Below are 13,434 nucleotides of genomic sequence, written 5' to 3' on the forward strand. Positions count from 1 at the left end.
AAAAGGGAAATGGCAAAAAGAAGGAATAAATAGGAGGAAAAAAAAAAGATAATTTCAATAAATAAATGACCTCAGCTCTTCCTGGACAGCGATTTGTCCATGTCATATTGCTGTAATATGTTCTAATTTAATACTCAGTACTTAAAACAAGCTGATTTCCCACTTGTGGAGCCCTGTCCCCTTCCCTGGTGAGGAAGAGGAGGAAATCCTGAGTGGCCTTTATGGCTTCCCTATTGCCTGAGCTCTGGCAGGGCTGAGGCCGTCGGAGGAAGCTCCGTGTGCCCCTCCTGGAGCTGTGGCATTGCTGCTGCTGCTGCTGGGTGCCTCCCCTGGGATATCCTCACACATCCCCTGGGTGCCCTTGCAGCGCTCTGCTCAGAGATTGGGGTGATCCCAGATATCCTCACACATCCCCTGGGTGCCCTTGCAGCGTGCTGCTCAGATTTTGGGGTGATCCCAGATATCCTCACACATCCCTGGGCGTGCTGCTCAGAGATTGGGGTGATCCCAGATTTCCTCACACATCCCCTGGGCGTGCTGCTCAGATTTTGGGGTGATCCCAGATATCCTCACACATCCCCTGGGCGTGCTGCTCAGAGATTGGGGTGATCCCAGATATCCTCACACATCCCCTGGGCGTGCTGCTCAGAGATTGGGGTGATCCCAGCCCTGCTCCAGCCTCTGCTTTTGTGGGATGGAACCTGAGCAGCTCCTGGGTGTCTGCTTCTCCCTGCTGGAGGAGTGGAAGGGCTTTGGTTCATTCAGGAGCCCTTGGGGGAGCCTTGGGGCTCCTCAATTCCTGCAGGAGCCCTTGGGGGAGGCTTGGGGCTCCTCAATTCCTGCAGGAGCCTTTGGGGAGGCTCAGGGCTCCTCAATTCCTGCAGGAGCCCTTGGGGGAGGCTTGGGGCTCCTCAATTCCTGCAGGAGCCCTTGGGGAGGCTCAGGGCTCCTCAATTCCTGCAGGAGCCCTTGGGGAATCCTTAGGGCACCCCAGGTCCTGCAGGAGCCTCTGCAGATACCAGTGCTGACTCCCAGGACATTTCCCTGCCTGTTTTCCCATCTCTAACATGTTTTGATCCCAGGGGAAATTCTCCCCCTCTGGGATGCCCCGTGTTGGCAGCGGGGTGGACAAAAACCCCTCAGGGACAGACCCAGCCTGGCCCTGGGTTCTGTGGTGGGGCTGTGCAAGACTCCCAGCCCCAGTGGGGATCTCAGTGGGACTTGGGGATGTCCCAGGGGACACCAGGGAGCGGAGAATTGCCTGGGCAGAGCAGAGCAGGGATGAAAGTTGCCTGAGAGTGCTCCAAGCACTGGGTCTGCATCACCAGGGCCTTTGGTGCTGCAGCTCAAGGCTGTAATCCAGCCTCAAAAGGAATTACAGAGCAGCTGGAATTATCTGGGCTCCAGTAAATGCACTCCTCTAATTATTTTATTCACCACATGCAGTAAATTCCACCTCTCCTTTCCAATCGCCTGCTGCGTAACAACTCCAAAATCTTTTCACTTGAAAACCTCCAATATTTTCTAAGTGCAGCAATACTGGGAGTCAGAACAGGGAAATTATTTTTGCTTGCGTCCTACAAAGGAATCTTTGTTGGGATTGGTTGCAACACCTCCTGCTTTTGAAAGCTTTGGGAAAACCCCAGGGCATGGTTCTCGGCTGGGGTGGAAGAGGCAAACCTGGCCCTGGGGTGGCTTTGGAAATAACTCAGAACGGAGAAATGGGCATTGATCCCGAATTTGGGAGAGACTAAACTGATCAAAAAGGTTTTCTGGTGGGATCTGGTGGTCACTGAGGGATGTTGGGGGGGTTAAGTTGCATTGAAGGCTTTTTCCAGGAGGATGGTGGTGGTGCTCGATGTCGGGTTGTGCCAGGGGCTGTTCAAAGACACAGCAAAAGAAATTCAAATACAAACAAGAAACTCAAATTCAAACACACAACAAAAGAAATTCCTGCTGGATCCAAAGGGAGCCGTGCAGGAGGATGAGTGGGCTGGGATGGGATGCAGGTGGCACCAAAAAAAGAATTTTTCTGAGCATTGCAGCAAGGCCATTGCTGAGCTTCACTCCTTCCCAAAGGAGCAGCATTTTGCCCCGTGCCTCAGTTTACCTGTCTGTAATTCCTGGGGGGAGCAGGGGATGTGCAGGAGGCTGGCAGGGAGGATTTGCAGGGTCATTGATGCAGCGTGGCCCCAGCTCCCTTGGGCAGGATTCAAAGAGTCACAGATTGGAAAGGAGAGAGGGGGAAAGAAATTGCCAGCGCTAAAAGGCAAGTTTCGTTTCAGGGAAGACAACAGCTCAAGGACCAGAACTATCAACCAAAACCACAAGATCACATCAGATGTCAGGCAGGACACATCTTGTTTCTCCCTCCCGAAAGGGTTTATCAGTGCAACCAATCACTTTAATGATGTGGCAGAGGGAGGAAGAGGATTTGACTCAGAGTGAAATGAAATGGAGTTCCTACGACCCTTCTGTTCCGCTGCCGGAGCGCAGTCACCTGTCCTGCAGGCAGAGATAAATCAGAAATCACCTCCTGCAGCGGAAGGGGCTCAGACATGAGTTTGCATTATTTTCTCTTACTCTTTCCAGTGTCTCTGCTGTAGTGGGAGCAGGGCAGGGAGGTGAGGAAGGAGAGGGACACAGCGAGCAGGGAGTGCCCCTGGTGCCTTCCCAGCCTCCAGGGATGGTGGCAGTGGGATGGGAACCTCTGTGCTGGGAGGTTCCCTTTTCCAAATCAGATGTGGGAGCAGGGAACCCCTTTCCCCATGGTCAGCTCTGCTCCCCTGGCTTTGGGGAGCAGCGTTGCAGGGAGGATGAGGATGAGGGTGCTCTGCATCACTCTGGGGCTCCTCCTGCAGTGCAAAGCTATTATCCAGCTATTATCCAAAGTAAATATCCAGCAGGACAACACCAGCCAGGCTCTGGGGATGGAGCTTGGAGCTCAGTCCTGGGATGCAGGGGATCAGTATTCAAATGCAGGGCTCAGCTCCAGCTCTCTGAGGGGAAAAGCAGCACTCAGCATCCTCAAACCTTGAGAAAACTCAGGTCTGTTCCCAACAGCAGAGGCCAGGCTGGCAAATTGCTGCTCCCTCCCCACAGTGCAGGGACATCTCAGCTCCATCAGCTGAACCACGGCACATTCCTTGCACAGGGCTGAGCCCAGCAGCTGGTCCTCCCCATCCCGGGCACCGTGTCCTTAACCAGTGTCACCCCAAGGAATTTGATGTGCTTGCCCTAATGGAACAGGTTGTGATCTGGGAGAAACCAGCTCTACTGGTAGGTCCCAGTCCAGGTTGTTAGATAGCAGCAGGAGCTCACTGGGACTGGCATCTCTCCATGGATCTATGGAATCTGAAAACCTGATCTCAGCCAGGGCTGAGGCAATACCAGCTGGATGTCCTTGAGACCTGTCTGCTTCCTCCCAGCACCCGGCTCAGAAATCTTGGAATCAGGGAGTTTTCCTGATTCCATGAGAACCAGATCACAGCCCATAAGTGAATTTTGCTTTCCTGGAACGGGGAGTGACTGCAGAGAGGCCGTCGGGGCTGGTGGTTTTTGCACCCTGTTCTGAAAGCTGCCCGATTTCCCGCAGATGTGCGCCCACCTGCTGCGCTGTGACGCCCGGGCTGCAGCTTTCATATCTGTAAATCACAACTTTTAACCCCCACCCAGTTCACTCTGCAGTCTCAGGGGCAGATTTTCAGAGTTCTTACTCTGGATGGAAAAAGGCAGGAAAGCTCTGGTGGGGATTTTCAGCAAGGCACAAGTGACCTGAATGCTTAAACCTGATGAATTTTACCCACCTTCAAATATTTTTGTAAATCCAGAAAGACTCTTGAAACCCTGGAAATAGGCATCCTGTGTCCTTCAGGCATTTGAGCTGCAGTTGTGTGGAAATTTGGGCGTGATTTTCCCTTTGATTTGGGAATGGGCCACAGCTCCTGGGTCCCTGGAGCTTTTGGAAGCACTTCCGTGGATTTCTGTTTAAATTAATGCCCTGCTTTGTTTTCCTTCTGGAGGGCTCAGTTTTGGGGTCTCCCAGCACAATCTAAGGCCCCAACAGGGTTTGTCAGAGACTTGCCAGGGTGGGCACAGGGCGGGCAGGGAGAGAGGCAGAGGCGAGGTCTCAGCACTAAGCCAGGAGTGAGAGGAGATCAGGGGCTCCCAAAGCCTCCTAATCAATCCCAGCCTGCCCAGAACGAACATCTCTCCCGCTGCTGGAGCTTCAGACACTAAAAACCTACTGTAAATGCAACATATCTCTGTGCTTCCTGCCAGCTGGCCCGGAGCCAGCCTATTTCCTTCAAAAAGAGGGATATTTATTTTCATCCTTTTAGAGGCAGCCAATTCATCTCAGACCACCACCAGCTAAAAAAGCTTTATAAATTAGCAGCCTTTTTTTCTTTTCTTTTTTTTTTTTTCCTTCCTAATTCTCTCCCCCACCCCTTTAAATATTATTTTCCTTTGGTTGTTGGTGTGAAGGCTGTGCCAGGACAAGCGAGCCGGGGCGCATTGCGCCACACTCCCCTTTCTCCCCGAGCTGCAGAAAGACAGTAGCAGCAGTGTCTCACGAAAGCCAGAGGAAACCAAAGCAAAGCCCGGCCGTGACTGATTCTCCTTCCAAATGGCGTAAGCAGGCCCACTTCAAACATGTGAATAATGAGTTATCTGTGCCTGACTTTGTTCAGCAGCACAAGGGATGGTGCCTCCCAACATTTCCCTCCTGCTCCCTCCTGTGAACTCCTGGGCTCTGATTTTAGCAGCGGGGTTGGCTCTCGCTGGGGCTCGGAGGGCACCTCCGTCATCCTGCGTCACGTTTGAGTCCCTTCCAGCTCCCAGCTCTGCACTGTCCTCCCTCCTTCCTCTGCACTGTCCTCCCTCCTTCCTCTTCACTGTCCTCCCTCCTTCCCTGCCAGTGGGGTTGCTCTGAATTCTTCTTGGCTGGGCATTTCCCATGGCAGCTCTAGAGCTGGAGGTGGGACTCCAGGGAGAGCCTGAGCCACGTTCTTGCCCTGTGCTAGAGGTGTGCAAAGGCGAAACCAGCCCAGCATCAGCTGCAAGGGACAGGCCTGCTGTTCCCATAACATGGGAGTTTCACATGTGGCTTCTTTCTGGAGCACATGCTGGGACTTGATAGTCTAGCCGAGACTCAGACTGGGAAAAAATTCCAGCCTCTGCAGAGGACTGGCGCGTCTCTCTGAAGTACCTATTTTGAGGGCCACGGGAGGAGGGATTTGAAAGGTGTTTTGCACATTGAGACAGAGTTTTATCCACTGCTGATTCCTTTCTTGTGGTCCCTTCTCACGGACGTGTAGAGACTAAGCCATGGCTTTATGTGCAGGGACTGCTCCTGGTGAGCCCGGCTCAGCCCTGGAGTGAGGCTGGGAATATTTGAGCACAGCCTTGGTGGGAGGATGCTGGAATGCCAGGGGGATGCTCCGATGCTTTGAAGGAGGCTGAGCGTGGCTCATGCTGCTGTGCCAGCCCATGCCACCCTCTCCTGGCTGTGTCTCCTCCTGTCTGGGGCTGAGGCAATGATCTGCAGTGTGTGTGTGTGTGTGTGCTCCTGAACGTCCCTCGGCGTTTCCTCCGCTCCAGCTTGCCGCCAGCATTCCGCAGCCAGGCTCCCGGGGAGGGCCAAGCCACTTCCCACCATCTGCTCTCCCGGCAGCGCGGGGCTGAGCCGGGGGCTGGGGGTGAGCGTGACACCCAGCTCTGAGCCCAGCAGGGCTGGGAGGGGGCTCTGCAGCTCCCCAGCTCTCATCTCACTCCATCTGCAGAGAAATCAGGCAACTGGGGCTCCCATTCACCCCACTGAGGGTTTGCTTCAATCAAATCTCTCGGCTCTGGGATTTTGGTGTCGCTCAAGCCATGAAGTTCCTGGAGCCCCTTTCTACCTGTGCTCAACTTAATATTCTGCATCTCAGTAATCTGAGGAAATCAGCTGCTTTTGGAACTCCCCCTCCACAGCCTGGAAACCCCGTCCTGGTCCTGGCTTGGGAAGCCACATCAGGTTGCACACTCCTAGAAGGAAGAGCAGACTCTGTTTGGTCTTTGAAATATTTTAATGCAGAAAATATGTCTTTAAATCATAGCTCTGAGGGCCTGAGCTCGTGTGGCACACACTGCTTCGCTGTCTGCATTCCAAGGAAACATCCAAAACTTCCAGTATGCTTCTTATTACTGGCCTAAAGTGTCAAATTCACGTCGGCTCTTCCAGCTGGGAAGTGTTCAATGGGATAGTTTGTTTGATATGCTGATACAGATCTTGTTATTACATCAGGATTGTAGGTGATCTGTCAATGTTTACATCATGTCACGTTCAATACCGGAGTTAACCGATTCTGAAACCCGATCCAGCGTTAAAACCCTGGCGCTGCTGACAAGGAGTGCCCAAGGTCAGGAGCTGCCACCATTTGACCATGCTGGGCTCTGCTGCTTCCATAAATATTGACCTACAAGCCAGTGGTGGCCCAGCTGGAAATGCAGCGCAGAATCTCCAACCTCAGCAGTGCCTTTTGTGCCCGAAAACTCACAGGTTGGGGTGATTAAGGCTTCTCAGACAGATTCTTTTGGGATGAGGGCTGGGGCTGTTTGAAGTTGAGTGAAAATCCACCCACTGGCTTCGGGAGGCTTTGAGTCAGTGCTTGGGTGAAGGTAGAAACCACCTTCCTGTTCTCTAAGGTATGAGCTATTGTTCACTGGTTTCCTCTCCGTGACAGCTGTGGGCAGATGGGGAAGGGCTTTTAATGAAGCCAACCGCTGCAGAAATTCAAAAGCTCAGGTTGTTCTGATGAAAGAAACCCATTAACAGCGATTCTCTCTTGCGTGACAAAGTCTGACGTCCCCAGCCCTAAGTGACAAGCGGCAGGAAGTCCTGGGGAGACAGCCTGAGCTAAAGAGGGCTGGCAGGCCAAGCTGGTGGTTTTTAACTCATTCTCTGCCTTGTTTCACAGGGTTTGGGGCTGCCAGATCCCACACATGGGGACAAGGTGAGACACAGACGGGAGAGGGGCTGGGAAGAGCCCTGATCCCACCACCCCTGTGTTTGTCTTCCCTTACATTTGCGTCAAGTTTTCCTCTTTCTTTTCAGCAGGATGGTTTCAGGGGTTTGGGAGGTTTTGCTGGGTCTCCCCACAAACCAGCCCCTTCTGGATGTGTTTGCTCCAGGCTGGCAAAGCTCACGGGACTGTGCCCACGTTCAAATAGCGTGGGCACCAGAGCAACCACAGTGCAGCATGATACAGGCACATGAAGCCCTTGGTGGGGCTGCATGGCTGAATAATCTTTCTAAACTTTATCAGCATAGAGATCACTTGATATATTTTTTCAGGATTTTCCCTGTCACATGCCAGATACCACCACAGGATAGGGTTTGTGCTGAGATAGAGGAAGGGAATTTAATTTTCATTAGATTTCTGAGGAACTTGGTCTTTGAAGTCCTTTTTGGCTTTCCTGCGAAGCTCTGCCCAAAGAAACTGGGTAAAGGTGAAATATAACACTACTTTTCTTCTTCTGTGCTTAAATGTATAGTGAAATAATAAAATGTGGGCTAAAATAAGAGATCTCAGTGCACACACTTTACCCCCAGAGAAAGCACTACGTGACAGATGCTGCTCACAGCTCCGAAGGCCCTGGATAATGCAGAGGTGCCTGAGGTCTGGGGACACACAGAGATGAGAATAGATCGTTTATGGTCTTGCTTTGAGGTTTCCTTGGTTTGCTTCACACAGCAGGGAAAATACATTTTCAAAATACCGCTGGGGTTTTGCTTTCTGCTGGGTTTGTCCTCCCCAAGTTTTCCTCTCTGGTGCCAGCATGTTTTCCCTCAGTTTGGACCCTCGCATCCCTGGAAATGTGGGGATTATGGAGCTTGCAGGGGATGGTGGGGCTCACCTGGTTGTGGAGAGAGCAGAGAGGGGTCAAAGCCCCTCAGAATCTGTGGCTGGGATGGGTTTGCTGCTGGGACACCCATGGAGCTCAGCTGGGAGTGTGAGCTCCCCTTGGAGCTCCCCTCCCATCCCAGCATCCCCACAGCCAGCCTGGCAAGCACAGCCTCAGCCAGGCAAGTGGGAGATCAGGAGATACCAGACGCTGGATTTAGGGAGGGGAAGTGTGGGGACTTTCTGTGACTTTGCTATAAACTGACACAGCTCACAGAGCTGTGCAGATGTGAGGGGGAAGGGCAGGGGGGGTGAGAGGTGCCTGCGTTCGTTCATTGCCTTCTAAACGCACTGCTTTGCTTTCCTTTTCTTCTTTAGAAGCCACCAAGGGCTGAGCTTGGCTTGGTGGATGTCGGGCTGTAGGATCTGATAAGGACCAGCTCTCTGAAGTGCTGCAGAAGGGTTTCTTGCCAGCCTCTCTCCCGGCGTGCCTGCACACCTCCAGTGCCCCTGAGCGCTGGGATGGAGCCGGGATGAGGCGGTGCCACCCGGGCAAGGTCCCTCCGTGGCAGGTGCAGAGAGCTGGGGGTGTTGGGGGCAGTCTGGCTGCGGCAGGGGAACAGCAAGGAGAAGCCAAGGTCTGAACCCTGCTCTGATGTGAAGCTGGGGCTCCTCTGGAGCCCCTCCAGCTTTGTGCGGGTGTAACTGAGACTGGAATCCGGTCCAGAGAGAGCGAAGCTGTTTGGCGATGATTAATCCAGTAAAATGTGAAAGTTATGTATCAAGTGCGTTTCATGCGCCTCTCGCCTCGGGACAATTAGCATAAATTTAATAATTATTGCCCTGTGCCAGCAGCTGCTACCTCAGGAGCTGGGAGTGCTTTATGAACGCTCATTAGCTGCTGCCCTGCCTGGGGGAGGTGGGTGATTAGTCTGCCCGTTGTATGGGGAGGAAAGAGGAACAGAGAGAAGCAAAGTGAGGTGGCCAAGGTGTGGTACCAGCGAGGGCTGATCCCATCCCTCCTGCGCCTCCTCCAGCCCCACTTGGCTCTGACCGAGCTGGGTGGGCACAGCTGGGAGGGGGCTGGAGTAAGATGGGAGTTTGTTCATTAAGCAATAAGCAAATGCTGCAGAAAATACTTAAAATTCAATTTTTGCCGGTTCCCCAGTCCCCACTTTGCAAGGACATGGTCTCTCCTGCCTTGCACATGTCTCCCCTCCATGTACAGAGTCAGTGAGGGCTGGGGGAGGTTGGTCACTCAGGCAGGGCATCCTGATCCAGCTCCTTGCCTGGAAACTTTCTGGATGATCTGGAGCCTCCCATGTGGGTCACTCTGTGTCCACCTGCCCTGGGAGCTGCTCTCTGCCAGGGCTGGCACCCATTATTCTGTGTGAGTAACAGCAAACCACAGAGACAGAGGCTGGCTCCCTGTGTAACCAGGCTGCTGCAGCCAAAGGGGAGCTGATCAGATACCAGACTCTTTTATCATGTTCCAGGGCACAGACAAAAGCTGGAAGACCAAGCCAAACCCTTCACCGACCGCTACGGAGAGCTGGAGCGGCTGCGCCAGTCCATGAGAGTCACCCCGACAACACCCAACCCCCGTGGATCCCTCAGCACCCCGAGCCACTTCGGCTCCCAGGCTCAGACTCCAATCCAAGGTAACCACCTGGGGCTCCCAGTGTCACCCCCAAACCCTCGTCTTCCAGGCATGGCTGAGTGGGAACAAACCCCTGGATGGGATTTTAGAGTTGGAGTCTGGCTCTCCCCTGCTTAAGGTGCCAGGGAGGGGCTTGTGTGGATTTCTTGACCTTGGAAGCCTTTTTGCACCCATTAAGTCACTTTTTGCACCATCAGAGCCGGGTTTTGAGGAGCAAATGAGCATCAGGAGCGTGAGGGAGGTGAGAGCAGCACCCTTTGAACCCAGCAGCTCCTCTGACATGAAGGCAGCCGCGCTATGGTTATGCATCAGCCAGAGAGGGTGTTCCGTGCTTTACATGCTAATCCCAACGGTTTCTTATCATTGTGTGGGTGCCAAGTGTGGTTATCCCTCGCCCAGCTCCAGCATAATTCCCCACACGGATGCACACCTGCACGGGCACACACACACACACAGAGCTTTGCTCTTCCCAGATCTGCCAGCGGCAAAGAGCGCCCGAGTCCCTGGGCGTTCCCCAGGAATCCGCAGCTTGCTGCCAGGACAGGGGCAGGAATTGCCACTGGAGCTACCTGACAGAGACCAGGCTGCTAATCCTGGAATTTCAGTCCCAAACTAAGCAAGGCTTTAAAATACCTCAGCTGCTGTGCTGCTCCTGTCTTTCTGCATAGGCAGATGCCACCAGGATGAATTAGAGACCATTCTCCCGTCCTTTTCTGTGCTGCTTTTCCATGCACTTTTAGTCTCGCCGGTTCTTTTCCTTCAGAAATCAGCAGAGATACTAACAGGGCTTCAAGGAACAGTACTTAAGCTGTCTGTATTTGGAATTTTGGTGAGAATAGGCCCTTCTGGGAAAGTTTCATAGAAAAAGCTCCCAAAACCCTCGTGCTGCGTTTTCAGAAGGGATATGATTGTTTGAAAGCCTCAGCCTTGTTTGAAAGTCATTAGCAAAGAGGGAGTTTTGGGTGTAAAAACATGTTTGAAAATGTTACCCGAACTGTAAAAGCTGCGCTGCTCCTCCCAACCCAAAATTACAGAGAAAATTTAATTTCTTTCTCATTGAAATGCAAATCTCCATGCTTGGAATTTTCATTGATATTAGCAAGGTTTATGAGAAGAACACGGGCATTTTGTGTAGGACTATCGTTTAGGTTTTTAAAAAAAAAAAAGCAGGAGAGAGAGAAAGAGTTTTCTAGGCTTGTCCCGTTGGCCGCATCATAAAGAAAGAGATTCTTGGGGGAAGAAAAAAAGATTTGTATTTTAAATTAGCACAGCCCCCTGCAGTGCCAGAAACCCAAAGAGCGCCGTTTGGAGCAAAGAATCAGGTGATGACACAAATTCAACAAGAAAAAAAATGGAGTTGGCCACAAGCTACCGCCCCTGCCAAATTCCCAAATGTCAAGTGACAGCAGGAGTGGAGACACACAAAATTAGCCTCTGAAATCATTCCTGCGGAGTGAATCCGAAGTCCCAGGAATGCTGCAAAAGGCGGTTTGTGCACGCTCGGCTCTTGGCTCCCTTGTTCCCGAGTCGGAGGAACCGTCTTAAAATGACTGCGGGTTCCTACCAGCGTAACTCGGAGCAGGAGCAGCTCAGTCATTTTCATCTCAGCCCTGTCCTTTTGACACAGCTCTGGCTATGACCAATCATAATCATCATTTTTAAAACCCCTCTTTCTCTTGCACACACACACACACACGGCTTATTCACAAAGATCATAATTTTTACCCGAGCAAGTGGAGCCCGGCCCGTGCCAAGAACAACACGGGAGTTAACAGGCCTGTAATTCTCACGACTTGGCACGTTCTTGGGTAACACACAGGAGAGGCCGATTAGTGGGAAGCAGAACGAGATACCAGCAGGGAGGGGCCATGGGGCAGGCTGGGGTTCATCCGGCCCCCGCTATCTTCCACGGGGTGCTTCCCAAGGTTAATGTTTTTAGCATCCCTGTGCAGGGATTAAGAGGGGGACAGGGAGGTTTTTCCCTCCAGCAGCGCCCAGCTCCCCCTGCTTGTGTGCCAGGGGTGCTTGGCTTCCCTGTCCTGCTGACCAAGCAGTTTGCACAAGCTTCCTAATCCGCTCCTGGCAAAAGCAGGCTGGAGCTGGGATGCTCAGGAACAGCATCAGCCACTGTGGGGGGATCCCAGCACCTCAAATCCCTGCACATGGCACGTGGAGTTTGGGTTTTTAGGCAGGCAGGAGACAGTGTTTATCAGTGTTTATCTGGGGTTCTTGGGAGATGTGTGTGCTCTGGCCCAGTCCAATCTCTCCTCCTGAGGAGGGAAAGCTGTGGCTGTGGTGGAGATCACAGCAAGGGCGCCGCGGGGAGTGGGAGAAGGGTCTGGCCCTCAGCCACTCGCAGAGGCTTTCAGTAAAGCAGCCCCTGGAGGTTATAAATAGCCCCCATGTAAAATGATCATGCTGAGGTTAGATGGTCTCAAACCAAAACCCTCCTGGTAGGAGAAAGCTGGTGGTTTCTGAAGGGCATGCCAGGAAATACGGGAGGAGAGAGCGCGGCTCTGATAGCGAGCGGGTCGGATCCTGCTCTCTCCAGTGCCAGGGTATTTCAGTGGCTCTGGCCTTGCCTTGCCCCACTCAGATGGGCAGAGACTTGATCCCTTCCCATGCCTGTCCCCAAATGGGATGGACACTGGCAACCCTGCACACACCAGATCACATTCCCACTTGTGCTGTTCTGGGAGTAAATAGGGTAACTCTGGCATCACCCCTGTAGCTGTGATGAGAATCTGGCCCAGTGCTGGGTAGGTCAGACAGGCAGACCCCCATCACCATCCAGCTCTGCTTCCCAGGCTTCAACCAAGCAGAGCCTCTTTTGAGGATTTGGCCCCATGCTTCTCCAGAGAGGTCTGGAAAATGTGAGTGTTAGGAATCCCAGCTCTGCCATCCCCACAGCGAGACACCAAGCTGTCATTAGGATGGCTTGAAATGGTTCCTTATTATGGGGCATGTGAAGCCAGAGCCTTGCGTGCCTGCTTCAGTCCAGTTTTGCCTTTTAGCTTAAAAAAAATCAAGTAGCTCTCAGAAGCGAAGCAAGATGTTAAAGGGACTTCTGCTGTCTGCCTTCAGCTGCTTCTCGGGGCCCCCTGGCTCAGGGAAGGTGGGCTGGTGACAGACACACGTCCTCCCCAGTTCTCTGTGTCCTCCCTTGCCTGTGTTTCAGCAGGGGCTCAGGCTGAACCATTTTGTTCCCAGCACAGCAGAGCAGGACCGCCCATGCCCGAGTTCTGTGGTGGAAACATCTTCAACCACTCAAAAGCAATTGTGTGCCTTGTCCAGCAGCATGGAGGGGCCTTGTGCTCACCAGGACAATTGCAAAGGGATTTTAGATTGGATCTCCTCAGTACCAGAGCGAACTGTTTTGATTGAGGCACTTCATGTCCCCCTGCACACTCTTGTTTTTGCTCCAGAGAAGCCAAACTCCCTTGATTTCACAGGGAGGACAGTAAATGTCAGACCCTTTTGCAAGCCTCTCTTAGTGCCTGCAGAATGGTTTTTGGGAGACTCTGTGTTCACTGAAGAGCTTCAGATCTCCTGATCTGGAATTTGCTCAGCTTCATTCCCAATCCATTACTTCAGGCCAGCACAACTTTTTTATCATCAGCAGAATGCTCCATCATATGCCTTTAAAGTAAAGTCTTTCTCTCTCTTTTTCTTTTTAAATATACATTTTTAAAGTATTACATTACTTTTAAGAAGCCTCTTGGCATAGGCAGCAAGTGCCCCTATTGTTTCCGAAATGCAACGTGGCTGCTCTGAGGTTAAGTCCTGAATTATGGGCCCAGCAAATACACTGAATTGCTGCTTCCTAATCCCTGTCCAGATTGACTTATGGTTTCTTTAAAATATCCGTTTCTTAATGGATAAAAACAT

At 52.3% G+C, this 13,434-nt stretch overlaps 1 protein-coding gene across 1 annotated transcript in view; it reads left to right on the forward strand.

Annotated features, from left to right (window-relative positions):
- Positions 1 to 13,434, forward strand: part of RUNX3 (RUNX family transcription factor 3) — a 34,890-nt gene that overhangs the window by 11,172 nt on the left and 10,284 nt on the right. Inside the window, exon 4 of the mRNA XM_054648269.2 lies at positions 9,383 to 9,547. Coding sequence (XP_054504244.2) covers positions 9,383 to 9,547 — 165 coding nt within the window. The remainder of the gene's footprint in view (positions 1 to 9,382; positions 9,548 to 13,434) is intronic.

Source organism: Agelaius phoeniceus, chromosome 22, assembly GCF_051311805.1.
Source record: "Agelaius phoeniceus isolate bAgePho1 chromosome 22, bAgePho1.hap1, whole genome shotgun sequence".
In the NCBI taxonomy this organism is placed as follows: domain Eukaryota; kingdom Metazoa; phylum Chordata; class Aves; order Passeriformes; family Icteridae; genus Agelaius; species Agelaius phoeniceus.